Below are 20479 nucleotides of genomic sequence, written 5' to 3' on the forward strand. Positions count from 1 at the left end.
AGAGTAGAGGACCGGTCTACACCTTCTACAGGATACCTGAGACCAGGTAGAGTAGAGGACCGGTCTACACCTTCTACAGGATACCTGAGACCAGGTAGAGTAGAGGACCGGTCTACACCTTCTACAGGATACCTGAGACCAGGTAGAGTAGAGGACCGGTCTACACCTTCTACAGGATACCTGAGACCAGGTAGAGTAGAGGACTGGTCTACACCTTCTACAGGATACCTGAGACCAGGTAGAGTAGAGGACTGGTCTACACCTTCTACAGGATACCTGAGACCAGGTAGAGTAGAGGACCGGTCTGCACCTTCTACAGGATACCTGAGACCAGGTAGAGTAGAGGACTGGTCTACACCTTCTACAGGATACCTGAGACCGGGTAGAGTAGAGGACCGGTCTGCACCTTCTACAGGATACCTGAGACCAGGTAGAGTAGAGGACCGGTCTACACCTTCTACAGGATACCTGAGACCAGGTAGAGTAGAGGACCGGTCTACACCTTCTACAGGATACCTGAGACCAGGTAGAGTAGAGGACCGGTCTGCACCTTCTACAGGATACCTGAGACCAGGTAGAGTAGAGGACTAGTCTACACCTTCTACAGGATACCTGAGACCAGGTAGAGTAGAGGACCGGTCTACACCTTCTACAGGATACCTGAGACCAGGTAGAGTAGAGGACCGGTCTACACCTTCTACAGGATACCTGAGACCAGGTAGAGTAGAGGACTAGTCTACACCTTCTACGGGATACCTGAGACCAGGTAGAGTAGAGGACTAGTCTACACCTTCTACGGGATACCTGAGACCAGGTAGAGTAGAGGACTAGTCTACACCTTCTACGGGATACCTGAGACCAGGTAGAGTAGGCCTACAGTAGGCTACACTTTTCTGTGTGTAATGTTGTTGTAACGTGTGTGTGTAATGTTGCAACATTTGTGTAATGTTGCAACATTTGTGTGTAATGTTGTAGTGTGTGTGTGTGTAGGATAGGAGACGTGGTTCTAGGTCTGCTGTGTCTGTGTCTGCTGGTGATGTTGCAGTGGATGAAGAGAACCCTGGAACCCCCGTCCGAACAGGACGCCCCCCTCACCAGGGCCGCTCACAGTCTGGTCTGGGGCATCGCTACCGGTCAGTACCTGGGGGGGTGTGTGTGTGTGTGAGAGGGAGAGTATAATGTGTGTGTCTCCCCACCTCAGTGCGTAATGCGTTGGTCGTAGTGGCGGCGTCCTTCGTGGCGTTCTCATGGAACGCGTTTGGCTCACCGGTCTTCACCATTACCGGGAAAACATCCCAGGGCCTGCCGCCGTTCAGAGCCCCTCCCCTCTCCGAGACCACGCCCAACGGTACCAGCATCAGCTTCGGAGAGATCATAAAGGTGAGTGACAGACCAATAGGGATACAGAGTTGGTGATTGACAGGGTGGGGGAGTGGCAGGTGGATGGACCAATTTGGATACAGAGTTGACACTGGAGAGTGGGTGTCGTAATTTAGTTGGGGAGAGCAGGGGGAGAGTGAGCTGAACCAATGATATTACAGTATTGATTTGTTAGTGTTGAGTTGTCACAGTATTGTGTTTTCCAATTAGGTTACAGTGAAAAGTAACAAGTAGCTATTACAGCAAAGGTCCCTAGTCGCTATTGGTCAGTATGCTAAGCCAATCAGGGAACAGTAATTAGTCATTAGAACTCCGTTGTCCAATCACATCTCAGATATGAGTGATTGAAAACCCCTTCTGACCAATCCTGTGGCAGGATTTTGGAGGAGGGCTGGCTGTCATCCCCTTCATGGGAGTACTGGAGAGCATTGCCATCGCCAAAGCCTTCGGTGAGAGCTGTGTGTGTGTGTGTGTGTGTGAGAGAGCTGTGTGTGTGTGTGAGAGAGCTGTGTGTGTGTGTGTGAGAGAGCTGTGTGTGTGTGTGTGAGAGAGCTGTGTGTGTGTGTGTGAGAGAGCTGTGTGTGTGTGTGTGTGTGTGTGAGAGAGCTGTGTGTGTGTGAGAGAGCTGTGTGTGTGTGAGAGAGCTGTGTGTGTGTGTGTGTGAGAGAGCTGTGTGTGTGTGTGTGTGTGAGAGAGCTGTGTGTGTGTGTGTGTGTGTGTGTGTGTGTGTGTGAGAGAGCTGTGTGTGTGTGAGAGAGCTGTGTGTGTGTGTGTGTGTGAGAGAGAGCTGTGTGTGTGTGTGTGTGAGAGCTCTGTGTGTGTGTGTGTGTGAGAGAGCTGTGTGTGTGTGTGTGTGAGAGAGCTGTGTGTGTGTGTGTGTGAGAGAGCTGTGTGTGTGTGTGTGTGTGTGTGAGAGAGCTGTGTGTGTGTGTGTGTGTGTGTGTGAGAGAGCTGTGTGTGTGTGTGTGTGTGTGTGTGTGAGAGAGCTGTGTGTGTGTGTGTGTGTGTGAGAGAGCTGTGTGTGTGTGTGTGAGAGCTGTGTGTGTGTGTGTGAGAGAGCTGTGTGTGTGTGTGTGAGAGAACTGTGTGTGTGTGTGTGTGAGAGAGCTGTGTGTGTGTGTGTGTGAGAGAGCTGTGTGTGTGTGTGTGTGTGAGAGCTGTGTGTGTGTGTGTGAGAGAGCTGTGTGTGTGTGTGTGTGTGAGAGCTGTGTGTGTGTGTGTGTGTGTGTGTGTGAGAGAGCTGTGTGTGTGTGTGTGTGTGAGAGAGCTGTGTGTGTGTGTGTGAGAGAGCTGTGTGTGTGTGTGTGAGAGAGCTGTGTGTGTGTGAGAGAGCTGTGTGTGTGTGAGAGAGCTGTGTGTGTGAGAGAGAGCTGTGTGTGTGTGTGTGTGAGAGAGCTGTGTGAGAGAGCTGTGTGTGTGTGTGTGTGTGAGAGAGCTGTGTGAGAGAGCTGTGTGTGTGTGTGTGTGTGTGTGTGTGAGAGAGAGCTGTGTGTGTGTGTGTGTGTGAGAGAGCTGTGTGTGTGTGAGAGAGCTGTGTGTGTGTGTGTGAGAGAGCTGTGTGTGTGTGTGTGTGTGAGAGCTGTGTGTGTGTGAGAGAGCTGTGTGTGTGTGAGAGCTGTGTGTCATGTTACTGGTGCACTCTTTCTGTACCAACGTGTGTTGTTGATTATTATTTTATTATTGTTATTTATTTGACCAGAGAAGTCACATTGAGGATGGAATATCTCAAAAATCTTGCATAATTATTCTGTTTCTCTATCTTCTTTGCTTTTAAGTGAGTTTAAATGCACTTTGAATAAAGTTTGATTTGATTTGAATCCCCAGCCAGTCAGAATGACTATAGAATCAATGCCAACCAGGAACTGTTTGCTATTGGTCTAACCAACATTATGGGATCCTTCGTCTCAGCCTATCCGGTCACAGGAAGCTTCGGAAGGTGTGTGTGCATTAGTGTTGCCATGACACCCGTATGGTGATACTAGGAAGTAAGGAAACAAAGGAAACACAACATGAAGCAGACTGAAGCTCTTGAAACAGTCCTAATGTTGGAAACAAACAGCCTGATGTTGTCACCCAGAATCACATTTGTTTATTTTGCAAGTTGTACCACACAATATGTTACACAAGTAGGTTTTAAAGGAGTTTAGTCTGCTTAGTGTTTTATTTTTTTGCCATGGAAAATACTGACATGGTGACAACACTAATGTCCGTGTGTTTCCTGTGTAGTGTGTGTGTTTGTGTTATGTACACGCTAATGTATAATCTGCCCATGTTCAGGACTGCAGTGAACTCCCAGACAGGGGTGTGTACACCAGCCGGAGGCATAGTCACTGGTAAGACAGAATTTACTACAAATATCCCTCCCATTTCTCTCTCTCCTATCCATCCATATCTCTCTCTCTCCTATCCATCCATATCTCTCTCTCCTATCCATCCATCTCTCTCTCTCTCCTATCCATCCATATCTCTCTCTCTCCTATCCATCCATATCTCTCTCTCTCCTATCCATCCATCTCTCTCTCTCCTATCCATCCATATCTCTCTCTCCTATCCATCCATATCTCTCTCTCTCCTATCCATCCATATCTCTCTCTCTCCTATCCATCCATCTCTCTCTCTCTCCTATCCATCCATCTCTCTCTCTCTCCTATCCATCCATATCTCTCTCTCCTATCCATCCATATCTCTCTCTCTCCTATCCATCCATATCTCTCTCTCTCCTATCCATCCATATCTCTCTCTCTCCTATCCATCCATATCTCTCTCTCCTATCCATCCATATCTCTCTCTCTCCTATCCATCCATATCTCTCTCTCTCCTATCCATCCATATCTCTCTCTCTCCTATCCATCCATATCTCTCTCTCTCTCCTATCCATCCATATCTCTCTCTCTCCTATCCATCCATATCTCTCTCTCTCTCCTATCCATCCATCCATCTCTCTCTCCTATCCATCCATCCATCTCTCTCTCCTATCCATCCATCTCTCTCTCTCTCCTATCCATCCATATCTCTCTCTCTCCTATCCATCCATATCTCTCTCTCTCCTATCCATCCATATCTCTCTCTCCTATCCATCCATATCTCTCTCTCTCTCCTATCCATCCATATCTCTCTCTCTCTCCTATCCATCCATATCTCTCTCTCTCCTATCCATCCTCTCTCTCTCCTATCCATCCATATCTCTCTCTCTCTCCTATCCATCCATATCTCTCTCTCTCTCCTATCCATCCATATCTCTCTCTCTCTCCTATCCATCCATATCTCTCTCTCTCCTATCCATCCATATCTCTCTCTCTCTCCTATCCATCCATATCTCTCTCTCTCCTATCCATCCATATCTCTCTCTCTCTCCTATCCATCCATATCTCTCTCTCTCTCCTATCCATCCATATCTCTCCTATCCATCCATATCTCTCCTATCCATCCATATCTCTCCTATCCATCCATATCTCTCCTATCCATCCATATCTCTCCTATCCATCCATATCTCTCCTATCCATCCATATCTCTCCTATCCATCCATCCATATCTCTCCTATCCATCCATCCATATCTCTCCTATCCATCCATATCTCTCCTATCCATCCATATCTCTCCTATCCATCCATCCATATCTCTCCTATCCATCCATCCATATCTCTCCTATCCATCCATCCATATCTCTCCTATCCATCCATCCATATCTCTCCTATCCATCCATCCATATCTCTCCTATCCATCCATATCTCTCTCTCTCTCCTATCCATCCATATCTCTCTCTCTCTCCTATCCATCCATATCTCTCCTATCCATCCATATCTCTCCTATCCATCCATATCTCTCCTATCCATCCATCCATATCTCTCTCTCTCCTATCCATCCATCTCTCTCTCTCTCCTATCCATCCATCTCTCTCTCTCTCTCTCTGTACTGTACTGCAATGTTGTTTACTGTATAATACTGCAGTATACTTGTAATTATTGTGTAGTGTCTGACGCCCCCCGGTATTGAGGTGTGGTAGTTAGTATACTGTAATTAATGTGTGGTATCTGTCTGGTGTTGAGGTGGGGTTGTGTAGTAGTTAGTATACTGTAATTAATGTGTGGTATCTGTCTGGTGTTGGGGTGGGGTTGTGTAGTAGTTAGTATACTGTAATTAATGTGTGGTATCTGTCTGGTGTTGGGGTGGGGTTGTGTAGTAGTTAGTATACTGTAATTAATGTGTGGTATCTGTCTGGTGTTGAGGTGTGGTAGTGTATTGTGTAGTAGTTAGTATACTGTAATTAATGTGTGGTATCTGTCTGGTGTTGAGGTGTGGTAGTGTATTGTGTAGTAGTTAGTATACTGTAATTAATGTGTGGTATCTGTCTGGTGTTGAGGTGTGGTAGTGTATTGTGTAGTAGTTAGTATACTGTAATTAATGTGTGGTATCTGTCTGGTGTTGAGGTGTGGTAGTGTATTGTGTAGTAGTTAGTATACTGTAATTAATGTGTGGTTTCTGTCTGGTGTTGAGGTGTGGTAGTGTAGTAGTTAGTATACTGTAATTAATGTGTGGTATCTGTCTGGTGTTGGGGTGGGGTTGTGTAGTAGTTAGTATACTGTAATTAATGTGTGGTATCTGTCTGGTGTTGAGGTGTGGTAGTGTATTGTGTAGTAGTTAGTATACTGTAATTAATGTGTGGTATCTGTCTGGTGTTGAGGTGTGGTAGTGTATTGTGTAGTAGGTAGTATACTGTAATTAATGTGTGGTATCTGTCTGGTGTTGAGGTGTGGTAGTGTATTGTGTAGTAGGTAGTATACTGTAATTAATGTGTGGTATCTGTCTGGTGTTGAGGTGTGGTAGTGTATTGTGTAGTAGTTAGTATACTGTAATTAATGTGTGGTATCTGTCTGGTGTTGAGGTGTGGTAGTGTATTGTGTAGTAGTTAGTATACTGTAATTAATGTGTGGTATCTGTCTGGTGTTGAGGTGTGGTAGTGTATTGTGTAGTAGGTAGTATACTGTAATTAATGTGTGGTATCTGTCTGGTGTTGAGGTGTGGTAGTGTATTGTGTAGTAGTTAGTATACTGTAATTAATGTGTGGTATCTGTCTGGTGTTGAGGTGGGGTTGTGTAGTAGTTAGTATACTGTAATTAATGTGTGGTATCTGTCTGGTGTTGAGGTGTGGTAGTTAGTATACTGTAATTAATGTGTGGTATCTGTCTGGTGTTGAGGTGTGGTAGTGTATTGTGTAGTAGGTAGTATACTGTAATTAATGTGTGGTATCTGTCTGGTGTTGAGGTGTGGTAGTGCTGTTGTCCCTGGCCTTCCTGATGCCAGCATTCTACTACATCCCTAAAGCCTCTCTGGCAGCAGTCATCATCTGTGCTGTGGCTCCCCTGGTCGACTACCGTGTCGTCATGCAGTTCTGGAGGATACGCAGTGAGTAGTTTGTGTTGAATCTTTGTGTGTCAGTGTATTTCAAATCTGTGTGTGTGTGTGTTTTTAAATCTGTGTGTGTGTGTGTGTGTGTGTGTGTGTGTGTGTGTGTGTGTGTGTGTGTGTTTTCAAATCTGTGTGTCTGTGTGTTAGAGCTTGATCTGGTGCCGTTCCTGATCACCTTCCTGTTGAGTTTCTGGGAGGTGCAGTACGGCATTGTGGGAGGTGTAGTTGTTTCTGGACTCATGCTGCTCTACAATGTAGCCAGGCCCAGCATAAAGGTAATGTGTATGTGTGCGTGCGTGCATTCATTTGTGTGTGTGTGTGTGCACGTGCGCATGTAACAGGTGTGTCTGTGTGTAACAGGTGTGTCTGTGTGTTGTGTGTGTGTTCTCTCTGTGTGTACAAGTGTGTGTGTTCAAGTGTGTGTGTTCTCTGTGTATTCAGGTGTGTGTGTTCTCTCTGTGTGTAACAGGTGTGTGTGTTCTCTGTGTGTAACAGGTGTGTGTGTTCTCTCTGTGTGTAACAGGTGTGTGTGTTCTCTCTGTGTGTAACAGGTGTGTGTGTTCTCTCTGTGTGTAACAGGTGTGTGTGTTCTCTCTGTGTGTAACAGGTGTGTGTGTTCTCTCTGTGTGTAACAGGTGTGTGTGTTCTCTCTGTGTGTAACAGGTGTGTGTGTTCTCTGTGTGTAACAGGTGTGTGTTCTCTGTGTGTAACAGGTGTGTTCTCTCTGTGTACAGGTGTGTGATCATGGTGTTTTGGTGATGGAGTTAGACAGTGGACTCAGTTTCCCCTCCACAGAGTACCTCAACACTGTCCTATACACTCAGGCCCTGCAGGGTGAGAGAGAGTGTGTGTATTCTGGAATGCTGGAACATTGTTAATGTGGGAGGCAATCTGTCTGCCAAAGGAGACTAATCTTTCCTCCTCTTGTGCGTTTCCCCCCTCCTCCCTCCCTCCTCTACTCTCCCCCTCCCTCCTGTCCTCTCCCCCTCCCTCCCTCCCTCCCTCCTGTCCCCCCTTCCTCCCCCCTCCCTCCTGTCCTCTCCCCCTCCCTCCCTCCCTCCCTCCTGTCCTCTCCCCCTCCCCCCTCCCTCCCTCCCTCCCTCCCTCCTGTCCTCTCCCCCCTCCCCCTCCCTCCCTCCCTCCCTCCCTCCTGTCCCTCTCCCCTCCCCCTCCCTCCCTCCCTCCCTCCCTCCTGTCCTCCCCCCACCCCCCTGTCTCCCTCAGCCTCTCCTCCTCGGTCAGTGGTCCTGGACTGTCATCATGTCAATACTGTAGACTATACAGTTGTCAAGGAGCTCAGGGACCTGCTGCGGCAGTTCAAACTACGAGGGGTCGGACTCATCTTCTCTGGTCTGCAGGTACTGACTGACTGGGTGGTCTGCAGGTACTGACTGGCTGGGTGGTCTACAGGTACTGACTGACTGGGTGGTCTACAGGTACTGACTGACTGGGTGGTCTACAGGTACTGACTGACTGGGTGTGTTCTGGTCTGCAGGTACTGACTGACTGGGTGTGTTCTGGTCTACAGGTACTGACTGACTGGGTGTGTTCTGGTCTGCAGGTACTGACTGACTGGGTGTGTTCTGGTCTACAGGTACTGACTGACTGGGTGTGTTCTGGTCTACAGGTACTGACTGACTGGGTGTGTTCTGGTCTGCAGGTACTGACTGACTGGGTGTGTTCTGGCCTGCAGGTACTGACTGACTGGGTGTGTTCTGGTCTACAGGTACTGACTGACTGGGTGTGTTCTGGCCTGCAGGTACTGACTGACTGGGTGTGTTCTGGTCTGCAGGTACTGACTGACTGGGTGTGTTCTGGTCTACAGGTACTGACTGACTGGGTGTGTTCTGGTCTGCAGGTACTGACTGACTGGGTGTGTTCTGGTCTACAGGTACTGACTGACTGGGTGTGTTCTGGTCTGCAGGTACTGACTGACTGGGTGTGTTCTGGTCTACAGGTACTGACTGACTGGGTGTGTTCTGGCCTGCAGGTACTGACTGACTGGGTGTGTTCTGGCCTGCAGGTACTGACTGACTGGGTGTGTTCTGGTCTACAGGTACTGACTGACTGGGTGTGTTCTGGTCTGCAGGTACTGACTGACTGGGTGTGTTCTGGTCTGCAGGTACTGACTGACTGGGTGTGTTCTGGTCTGCAGGTACTGACTGACTGGGTGTGTTCTGGTCTGCAGGTACTGACTGACTGGGTGTGTTCTGGTCTGCAGGTACTGACTGACTGGGTGTGTTCTGGTCTGCAGGTACTGACTGACTGGGTGTGTTCTGGTCTACAGGTACTGACTGACTGGGTGTGTTCTGGTCTACAGGTACTGACTGACTGGGTGTGTTCTGGTCTGCAGGTACTGACTGACTGGGTGTGTTCTGGTCTGCAGGTACTGACTGACTGGGTGTGTTCTGGTCTACAGGTACTGACTGGGTGTGTTCTGGTCTGCAGGTACTGACTGACTGGGTGTGTTCTGGTCTGCAGGTACTGACTGACTGGGTGTGTTCTGGTCTGCAGGTACTGACTGGGTGTGTTCTGGTCTACAGGTACTGACTGGGTGTGTTCTGGTCTGCAGGTACTGACTGACTGGGTGTGTTCTGGTCTGCAGGTACTGACTGACTGGGTGTGTTCTGGCCTGCAGGTACTGACTGACTGGGTGTGTTCTGGTCTGCAGGTACTGACTGACTGGGTGTGTTCTGGTCTGCAGGTACTGACTGACTGGGTGTGTTCTGGTCTGCAGGTACTGACTGACTGGGTGTGTTCTGGTCTGCTGGTACTGACTGACTGGGTGTGTTCTGGTCTGCTGGTACTGACTGGGTGTGTTCTGGTCTGCAGGTACTGACTGACTGGGTGTGTTCTGGTCTGCAGGTACTGACTGACTGGGTGGCCTGCAGGTACTGACTGACTGGGTGTGTTCTGGTCTGCAGGTACTGACTGACTGGGTGGCCTGCAGGTACTGACTGACTGGGTGTGTTCTGGTCTGCAGGTACTGACTGACTGGGTGTGTTCTGGTCTGCAGGTACTGACTGACTGGGTGTGTTCTGGTCTGCAGGTACTGACTGACTGGGTGTGTTCTGGTCTGCTGGTACTGACTGGGTGTGTTCTGGTCTGCAGGTACTGACTGGGTGTGTTCTGGTCTGCAGGTACTGACTGACTGGGTGTGTTCTGGTCTGCAGGTACTGACTGACTGGGTGGTCTACAGGTACTGACTGGGTGTGTTCTGGTCTACAGGTACTGACTGACTGGGTGTGTTCTGGTCTGCAGGTACTGACTGACTGGGTGTGTTCTGGTCTGCAGGTACTGACTGACTGGGTGTGTTCTGGCCTGCAGGTACTGACTGACTGGGTGTGTTCTGGCCTGCAGGTACTGACTGACTGGGTGTGTTCTGGTCTGCAGGTACTGACTGACTGGGTGTGTTCTGGCCTGCAGGTACTGACTGACTGGGTGTGTTCTGGTCTACAGGTACTGACTGACTGGGTGTGTTCTGGTCTACAGGTACTGACTGACTGGGTGTGTTCTGGTCTACAGGTACTGACTGACTGGGTGTGTTCTGGTCTGCAGGTACTGACTGACTGGGTGTGTTCTGGTCTACAGGTACTGACTGACTGGGTGTGTTCTGGTCTGCAGGTACTGACTGACTGGGTGTGTTCTGGTCTACAGGTACTGACTGACTGGGTGTGTTCTGGTCTACAGGTACTGACTGACTGGGTGTGTTCTGGTCTGCAGGTACTGACTGACTGGGTGTGTTCTGGTCTGCAGGTACTGACTGACTGGGTGTGTTCTGGTCTGCAGGTACTGACTGACTGGGTGTGTTCTGGTCTGCAGGTACTGACTGGGTGTGTTCTGGTCTGCAGGTACTGACTGACTGGGTGTGTTCTGGTCTGCAGGTTCATTAGTTGACCAACAATGATGAAGTATAATCAGACTGATTGCATCTGTCTCTTCTCTTCCCTCTGTCTCTCTCTCTTCTCTTCCCTCTGTCTCTCTCTCCTCTTCCCTCTCTCTCTCTTCTCTTCCCTCTCTCTCTCTCTCCTCTTCCCTCTCTCTCTCTTCTCTTCCCTCTGTCTCTCTCTCTCCTCTTCCCTCTGTCTCTCTCTCCTCTTCCCTCTCTCTCTCTTCTCTTCCCTCTGTCTCTCTCTCCTCTTCCCTCTGTCTCTCTCTCCTCTTCCCTCTCTCTCTCTTCTCTTCCCTCTCTCTCTCTCTCTCCTCTTCCCTCTCTCTCTCTTCTCTTCCCTCTGTCTCTCTCTCTCCTCTTCCCTCTCTCTCTCTTCTCTTCCCTCTGTCTCTCTCTCTCCTCTTCCCTCTGTCTCTCTCTCCTCTTCCCTCTCTCTCTCTTCTCTTCCCTCTGTCTCTCTCTCCTCTTCCCTCTCTCTCTCTTCTCTTCCCTCTCTCTCTCTCTCCTCTTCCCTCTCTCTCCTCTTCCCTCTCTCTCTCTTCTCTTCCCTCTGTCTCTCTCTCTCCTCTTCCCTCTCTCTCTCTTCTCTTCCCTCTGTCTCTCTCTTCTCTTCCCTCTGTCTCTCTCTTCTCTTCCCTCTGTCTCTCTCTTCTCTTCCCTCTGTCTCTCTCTTCTCTTCCCTCTGTCTCTCTCTCTTCTCTTCCCTCTGTCTCTCTCTCTCCTCTTCCCCCCTCTCTCTCTTCTCTTCCCTCTGTCTCTCTCTCTTCTCTTCCCTCTGTCTCTCTCTCTTCTCTTCCCTCTGTCTCTCTCTCTTCTCTTCCCTCTGTCTCTCTCTCTTCTCTTCCCTCTGTCTCTCTCTCTTCTCTTCCCCCCTGTCTCTCTCTCTCTTCTCTTCCCTCTCTCTCTCTCTCTTCTCTTCCCTCTCTCTCTCTCTCCTCTTCCCTCTCTCTCTTCTCTTCTCTTCTCTTCCCTCTGTCTCTCTCTCTTCTCTTCCCTCTGTCTCTCTCTCTTCTCTTCCCCCTGTCTCTCTCTCTTCTCTTCCCTCTGTCTCTCTCTCTCTCTCCTCTTCCCTCTCTCTCTTCTCTTCCCTCCGTCTCTCTTCTCTTCCCTCTGTCTCTCTCTCTTCTCTTCCCTCTGTCTCTTCTCTTCCCTCTGTCTCTCTCTCTTCTCTTCCCTCTGTCTCTCTCTCTTCTCTTCCCTCTGTCTCTCTCTTCTCTTCCCCTCTCTCTCTTCTCTTCCCTCTCTCTCTCTCTCTTCTCTTCCCTCTGTCTCTCTCTCTCCTCTTCCCCCCTCTCTCTCTTCTCTTCCCTCTGTCTCTCTTCTCTTCCCTCTGTCTCTCTCTCTTCTCTTCCCTCTGTCTCTCTCTCTTCTCTTCCCCCCTGTCTCTCTCTCTCTTCTCTTCCCTCTCTCTCTCTCTCTTCTCTTCCCTCTCTCTCTCTCTCTTCTCTTCCCTCTCTCTCTCTCCTCTTCCCTCTCTCTCTTCTCTTCTCTTCTCTTCTCTTCCCTCTGTCTCTCTCTCTTCTCTTCCCTCTGTCTCTCTTCTCTTCCCCCCTGTCTCTCTCTCTTCTCTTCCCTCTGTCTCTCTTCTCTTCCCCCCTGTCTCTCTCTCTTCTCTTCCCCCCTGTCTCTCTCTCTTCTCTTCCCTCTGTCTCTCTCTCTCTCTCCTCTTCCCTCTCTCTCTTCTCTTCCCTCTGTCTCTCTGTCTCTCTCTTCTCTTCCCTCTCTCTCTCTCTCTCTCCTCTTCCCTCCGTCTCTCTCTCTCTCTCTCTCTCTTCTCTTCCCTCTGTCTCTCTCTCTCTTCTCTTCCCTCCGTCTCTCTCTGTCTCTCTCTCTCCTCTCTTCCCTCCGTCTCTCTCTCTCTCTCTCTCTCTCTCCTCTTCCCTCCGTCTCCCTCTCTCAGTATTCAGTCTTGGAGGTCCTGTTGGCAGCAGACCTGCCGGATCTTAGACACACCGCCAGTGTGGAGGCGGCACTAACCATCCTATCGGGTAGCACTTAGTGACTGACACTACAACCAACCAATCACAGACGAGAACAGTGATATATATATATATATATATATTTTTTTATGCTGTCCTGAACCAATCCCTGCTGAGTGCACCGATTACACTCGACTCAACGGACCCTGACACTGAAATCAGAATGATTGGTATGGATCTGGACCAATCAGGGTACAGCGATGGCCAAGAATGTCCCTCCCCCTTACTAATTTATTGGCTGTCAAGCAGTTGACAGGTTGTCAATCCCCCTTTTTTAACCAAGCATGAGAACCGATCTCTTATGCTTTTCCACTTTGAAGATGTTGCTGTGTGATCGGTTTCATCTTGTAGCTTTTATAATGACTTTTATGTTGTTGAAGTTATCTGTAGACACGGATCAAGTCTAGAGTAGGTTTGTGGTTTCTATCACTAATGGACATTTGAATGTCTCTGTGTGCAGTTTGAAGGTAGTTTCTGGCCCATTGCTAACTAGCGTTAGCATAATGACAGGAAGTTTACAGGAACAGCTAGCACACACTACCTTTATCCCGGGTCTGTTTTAACAGGTTTGCTCTGTGTGTTAACCCCTTCAGAGCCAACATACACAGAGGAACTGGAGGACGGGAAATCACTTCTCAGGAAGTGATGTAAGGAAAGAAGCCCCACCCTCTCAGCACTTAACTTCCTGTTTGTGTTCCAAATCAAAATTCCAAATCCTTTCCAAGCCCCTACCCGTGTGTCCCAGTCCTGGTCCCGCGGACCCTAAGGGGGGCACATTTTTGTTTTTTGCCCTCGCACTCACAAACCTGATTCAACCAAATGCTTGATGGTAAGTTGATTAGTTGAATTAAGCTAAAAACAAAACGTGCACCGCCTTGGGTCCCCGGACCAGGATTGGGAAGCCCTCACCGGAGTCAGTGTGTGTGGATAGGTGGAAGCAATATGGAGGAAATAGCACTTAGCCTGTCCAGAGATAGAACTGTGTATCTAATACCTATGGAATGTTTTGATTTGATTTACATGGGTGTTAGGGTTCTGTCTGGTATAGGACTTGTCAGATATCCTTAGACTGGGGAGATACTTACACTATTGCAACTTTGTTTTTAAATGTTCTTCTTATACGCATTACTACATATAATATATTATTGTATACATTTGCTTGATCAATTAGACTTAAATTACAATTATCGATCCCTTTCAAATTGATCAATTGTGCTTTATTGGTTGCCTCTATTGGATGAGAAGTTGACTGTCTCCTACTCTCTGTGTGTGTGTGTGTGTGTGTGTGTGTGTGTGTGTGTGTGTGTGTGTGTGTGAGAGTATTTACCTGTACGATCATGACCATAAGAAGAATATCACATTCCAAATGGTTTGTGCCTTGCATGTTCTGCACTTAATACAATTATTTTTTTATTTTTTTAACACTTTGAAACTTTTTAATTCTTTACTTAGAAATGTATTTGAGAAGACTGACAATTTGTATACATCTCCAAACTTAGTTTATGTTGTGAATTAACCAGTGGTGTAAAGTGCTTAAGTAAAGATACTTTAAAGTACTACTGAAGTCGTTTTGGGGTATCTGTGCTTTGCTATTTATATTTTTGACTACTACTACAAACATAAATTGTGCTGTTTGGATTGCCTAATACATGTCATTTGAAATTATTTATACTTTTACTTTTGATACTTAAATATATTTTTTCAATTACATTTGATACATAAGACTATTTAAAACCAAATACTTTGACTTACTCAAGTAGTATTTTACTGGGTGACTCACTTTTACTTGAATCATTTTCTATTAAGGTATGAATGCGCTCTATGGTGTGGTCAGCATGTAACATGAGCGAGCATTGCAAAATAAATGTACACATCTAATTCAATCATTGCATCCACACTGCTTGCGCGAGTCAACAAGCGTCTGTGGAGCCAGGCACTAAAATAGAACTTGATTCTATTTGTCACGCTTGACGCGCTGGAAGTCTCGCCTCCTCATTGGTTTTTAGGAGCATATACCCACGTGGGTGATTGAAAGATGAACTGAGGTCTACACTCCAGTCCAGTTGGTGGTGGTAATGCACCTTAAAGTTGGTTGCCAACAGCCATATAAAGTCCAAAGTGGAAGAAGCCTGAAGGAGGAGAAATGTCTAGAAACTAACACGGTTTACCCTTTTATCTGTGGAGTAGAGGACCTTGTGTATTTAAGGTAAAATAACAACCCAATGTTCACATCCCAGGAAAAATTAGCTAGCAACAGCAAGCTAGCTAAATTCAACCTGTCCCCAAATTAATATAGTTGGTTCAGAGTTTCCCTTCAGAGTTTCCCTTAAGATTTCCCTTCACTGGAGCTAAGGGGCCTAGCCCAAACCATGAAAAACAGACCGAGACCATTATTCCTCCTCCACCAAACTTTACAGTTGGCCCTATACATTGGGGCTGGTAGCGTTCTCCTGGCATCTGCCAAACCCAGATTCGTCTGTCGGATTGCCAAATGGTGAAGCGTGATTCATTACTCCAGAGAACGCGTTTCCACTGCTCCAGAGTCCAATGGTGGCGAGCTTTACACCTCTCCAGCCGACACTTGGCATTACGAACGGTGATGTTAGGCTTGTGTGCTGCTGCTCTGCTATTGCATGGAGCTCCTAAGGAACAGTTATTGTGCTGACGTTGCTTCCAGAGGCAGTTTGGAACTCGGTAGTGAGTGTTGCAACCGAGGACAGATGATTTCTACACGCTACGCCCTTCAGCACGCGGGGGTCTCGTTCTGTGAGCTTGTGTGGCCTACCACTTTGCGGCTGAGCCGTTGTTGCTCCTAGATGTTTCCACTTCACAATAACAGCACTTACAGTTGACCGGGGGAGCTCTAACATTGCAGAACTTTAACAAACTGACTTGTTGGATAGGTGGCATCCTATGACGGTGCCATGTTGAATGTCACTGAGCTCTTCAGTAAAGCCATTCTACTTCCAATGTTTGTCTATGGAGATTGCATGGCTGTGTGCTCGATTTTATACACCTGTCAGCAGCAGGTGTGGCTGAAATAGCCAAATCCACTCATTTGAAGGGGTGTCCACATACTGTTGTGTATCTATGTAATGGAAGATGGAGAATGGAGTCTTTGATGAGAAGAACAAGGACCAGCTGCTGACCAGTGTAAAAACAAGGTATTTTAATCTCTCATACAGCTTTGGCACCTGTTGCTTTATTGAATATACGCTTCACACAACATGTATTCTTACAATTCATCTTCATTGAAGTTATTGATTATGTTTACCTGTGTTGGGACATCCACAACCAGATTCTGACGTTATGTCTAAGAGAAAAAGAGTCCAATAATTAACCGATACAGTTCGAGGCTGGTCTGGTACACTGTGACTTGTTGCCATTTTCTCAAGTGTTTAATCACTGTAAGCAACATAGACCCAGGTGTAAATTTAGCAAACTTCTGTGCTGTTACCAGAGAGATGCAGAACCAACTGAGCCTGACGTCCAATCAATCACCAATTGGGACTCCCAATCACAGCCGGTTGTGATACAGCCCGGAATCGAACCAGGGTCTGTAGTGACACCTCTCGCACTGAGATGCAGTGCCTAATTCTGCTGCGCCACTCGGTAGCCCTGGATTCAGTACAACAGACTCACATAACTTACTGCTGTTCGTGATTGTACAGGTAGTGCACATACACACACTTCTGATAAAGTTCATAATCTTTTGGGGTTGAAAATGTGCTCACTTTCTCTCTAATATTAATAAAAACATGGTCAGACAGATTGGTTATGTTACTGTTCCTTTTCAAGTCAACATGTAAATAGCTACCAAACAAGTTTATGGCTAACTAGTGTGGTAGCAATTCTATAGAAAACGAGACTGCAGATTCCTCTTACAACGACGTTATTATAAGATTTGCAAAAATGAAGCAATCAACCATCACCAAGAACGGTTTAGAGTTGAAAGCTTAACAAACAGTCTGTTTTTTTAAATTTTTATAGAAAAAGTACAACCTCTTTTGTCTACGTGGCAATTTAGCAGATGTGTGGAAACGGCCGGAACATAGTGTAAAAGGCGATTGGTTTGTCTGTGCATATTAAGACAGACAGAGGGCTCAACCATATAACTGCGTTCTGTCACAGTTCACACCATAATGGGCTCCTCCTTCCTGCAAGGTTCCACACAGCTGACTTCCTGCAGATAGTAAACTCACGGGATGTCTCACATGCTGCGGTCGCACCTAGCATATCTTAGCTATACACCTAGCATATCTTAGCTATACACCTAGCATATCTTAACTATACGCCTAACAGATCTTAGCTATACGCCTAACAGATCTTAGCTATACGCCTAACAGATCTTAGCTATATGCCTAACAGATCTTAGCTATACGCCTAACAGATCTTAGCTATACACCTAACAGATCTTAGCTATACATCTAACAGATCTTAGCTATACGCCGAACAGATCTTAGCTATACGCCTAACAGATCTTAGCTATACGCCTAACAGATCTTAGCTATACGCCTAACAGATCTTAGCTATACGCCTAACAGATCTTAGCTATACGCCTAACAGATCTTAGCTATACGCCTAACAGATCTTAGCTATACGCCGAACAGATCTTAGCTGTACGCCGAACAGATCTTAGCTATACGCCTAACAGATCTTAGCTATACGCCTAACAGATCTTAGCTATACACCTAACAGATCTTAGCTATACACCGAACAGATCTTAGCTATACGCCCAGTCTTATGACTAAGTCACACAAAGACAAGTTTGTATCAGGTTAGAAAAACACTAGCATATAACGAGACTGATCTTAAAACATGGGATAGCGTGACTAATTCTGTAATTTTCCACGACACTAGGGATTGATGCAACAAAGTCAACAAAATCATACTTCCTGATGTAATCCACTACTTTCATACAGCCGTACCATTCTAATGTAATCCACTACTTTCATACAGCCGTACCATTCTAATGTAATCCACTACTCTCATACAGCCGTACCATTCTAATGTAATCCACTGTTCTCATACAGCCGTGCCATTCTGATGTAATCCACTGTTCTCATACAGCCGTGCCATTCTGATGTAATCCACTACTCTCATACAGCCGTACCATTCTAATGTAATCCACTGTTCTCATACAGCCGTGCCATTCTGATGTAATCCACTGTTCTCATACAGCCGTGCCATTCTGATGTAATCCACTGTTCTCATACAGCCGTGCCATTCTGATGTAATCCACTACTCTCATACAGCCGTACCATTCTGATGTAATCCACTACTCTCATACAGCCGTACCATTCTGATGTAATCCACTACTCTCATACAGCCGTACCATTCTGATGTAATCCACTACTCTCATACAGCCGTACCATTCTGATGTAATCCACTACTCTCATACAGCCGTACCATTCTGATGTAATCCACTACTCTCATACAGCCGTGCCATTCTGATGTAATCCACTACTCTCATACAGCCGTGCCATTCTGATGTAATCCACTACTCTCATACAGCCGTGCCATTCTGATGTAATCCACTACTCTCATACAGCCGTGCCATTCTGATGTAATCCACTACTCTCATACAGCCGTGCCATTCTGATGTAATCCACTACTCTCATACAGCCGTGCCATTCTGATGTAATCCACTACTCTCATACAGCCGTGCCATTCTGATGTAATCCACTACTCTCATACAGCCGTGCCATTCTGATGTAATCCACTACTCTCATACAGCCGTGCCATTCTGATGTAATCCACTACTCTCATACAGCCGTGCCATTCTGATGTAATCCACTACTCTCATACAGCCGTGCCATTCTGATGTAATCCACTACTCTCATACAGCCGTGCCATTCTGATGTAATCCACTACTCTCATACAGCCGTGCCATTCTGATGTAATCCACTACTCTCATACAGCCGTGCCATTCTGATGTAATCCACTACTCTCATACAGCCGTGCCATTCTGATGTAATCCACTACTCTCATACAGCCGTGCCATTCTGATGTAATCCACTACTCTCATACAGCCGTGCCATTCTGATGTAATCCACTACTCTCATACAGCCGTGCCATTCTGATGTAATCCACTACTCTCATACAGCCGTGCCATTCTGATGTAATCCACTACTCTCATACAGCCGTGCCATTCTGATGTAATCCACTACTCTCATACAGCCGTGCCTTTCTGATGTAATCCACTACTCTCATACAGCCGTGCCTTTCTGATGTAATCCACTACTCTCATACAGCCGTGCCTTTCTGATGTAATCCACTACTCTCATACAGCCGTGCCTTTCTGATGTAATCCACTACTCTCATACAGCCGTGCCATTCTGATGTAATCCACTACTCTCATACAGCCGTGCCTTTCTGATGTAATCCACTGTTCTCATACAGCCGTGCCTTTCTGATGTAATCCACTGTTCTCATACAGCCGTACCATTCTAATGTAATCCACTGTTCTCATACAGCCGTACCATTCTGATGTAATCCACTACTCTCATACAGCGTATATGAGAGGGTCTCAAAGTGTCTATTCAGGCTAGGCCCAGTACCTCAAGTCAAACAGGTCTTGTGTTCAACGAGAAGTAAAAAAAAAAAAAAAAACTCTAGACGACCTTTACACAGAGACAAATGTAAAGCTCTCCCTCGCCCTCCTTACGGCAAATATGACTATAACTCTATCTTCCTGAATCCTGCTTACAGGCAAAAACTCAAACAGGAAGTACCAGTGATGCGCTCAATACAGAAGTGGTCTGATCAAGCGGATGCTAAGCTACAGGACTGTTTCGCTAGCACAGACTGGAATATGTCCTGGGATTCATCCAATAACATTGAGGAGTTTACCACATCAGTCACCGACTTCATTAACAAGTGCATTGACAACCTGGTCCTCACAGTGACCGTACGGGTACATATTTCAACCAGAAGCCCTGGATTACAGGCAACATACACACTGAGCTAAAAACCAGAGCTCCCGCTTTCAAGGAGTGGGACACTAACCCAGACTATTATAAGAAAATCTGCTATGTCCTCCGACAAACCATCAAACAGACAAACGTCAATGCAGGATTAAGATCGAATCCTGCTACACCAGCTTTGATGCTCGTCAGATGTGGCAGGGCTTGCAAACTATCACGGATTATATAAAGGGAAACTGTGACGCGAGCCGACCAGACGAGCCAAATGCCTTCTATGCTAACTTCAAGGCAAGCAACACTGAACCATGCATGAGAACAACATCTGTTCGGAACGACTGTTTGATCACTTCCGTAGCTGATGAAAGACCTTTAATCAGACTAACATTCACAGGGCCGCAAGGCCAGACGGATTACAAGGACATGTACTCAGAGCATGCAGCTTGCAAGAATCTTAACTTTCAACCTCTCCCTGACCCAGTCAGAAATACCTACATGTTTCAAGCAAACCACCATAGTCCCTATGCCCAAAAAAGGTAACCTAAATGACTATTGCCCAGTAGCATTCACATCTATAGCCATGACATGTTTTGGAAGGCTTGTCATGCCTCACATCAACACCATTATCCAAGACACTTTGGACCCACTTCAACTCGGATAACACCTCAACAGATCCACAGATGACTCAATCTCTACTGCGCGCCACACTGTCCTTTCCATTTGGACAAAAGGAACACCTACAGGAGAATGTTGTTCATTGACTACAGCTCAGCGTTCAACACCACAGTGTCCTCCAAGCTCATCACTAAGCTAGGGACCCTGGGACTGAAAACCTCCCTCAACAACTGGACTTCCTGATGGGCCGCCCCCAGGTGGTGAGGGTAGGCAACAACACACCTG

The 20479-nt window shown here is 46.8% G+C and overlaps 1 protein-coding gene across 5 annotated transcripts in view; it reads left to right on the forward strand.

The window, feature by feature from the left end:
- Window positions 1-14212, forward strand: part of LOC135530300 (sodium-independent sulfate anion transporter-like) — a 21068-nt gene extending 6856 nt beyond the window's left edge. For 2 of the 5 annotated variants that reach the window (XM_064958658.1, XM_064958659.1), the window contains exons 8-17: window positions 991-1133; window positions 1202-1380; window positions 1757-1829; window positions 3205-3316; window positions 3658-3713; window positions 6642-6782; window positions 6933-7060; window positions 7520-7619; window positions 8010-8169; window positions 12578-14212. In XM_064958658.1, coding sequence (XP_064814730.1) covers window positions 991-1133; window positions 1202-1380; window positions 1757-1829; window positions 3205-3316; window positions 3658-3713; window positions 6642-6782; window positions 6933-7060; window positions 7520-7619; window positions 8010-8169; window positions 12578-12653 — 1168 coding nt within the window. In that variant the 3' untranslated portion in view covers window positions 12654-14212. Of the gene's footprint in view, window positions 1-990; window positions 1134-1201; window positions 1381-1756; window positions 1830-3204; window positions 3317-3657; window positions 3714-6641; window positions 6783-6932; window positions 7061-7519; window positions 7620-8009; window positions 8170-8280; window positions 8940-12577 lie in introns of those variants that run through there. The other 3 variants (XM_064958660.1, XM_064958661.1, XM_064958662.1) reach the window with 3 other exon arrangements.
- Window positions 14213-20479: the final 6267 nt, after the last annotated feature.

This window comes from Oncorhynchus masou, unplaced genomic scaffold (assembly GCF_036934945.1).
Source record: "Oncorhynchus masou masou isolate Uvic2021 unplaced genomic scaffold, UVic_Omas_1.1 unplaced_scaffold_1319, whole genome shotgun sequence".
Classification (NCBI taxonomy): Eukaryota; Metazoa; Chordata; class Actinopteri; order Salmoniformes; family Salmonidae; genus Oncorhynchus; species Oncorhynchus masou.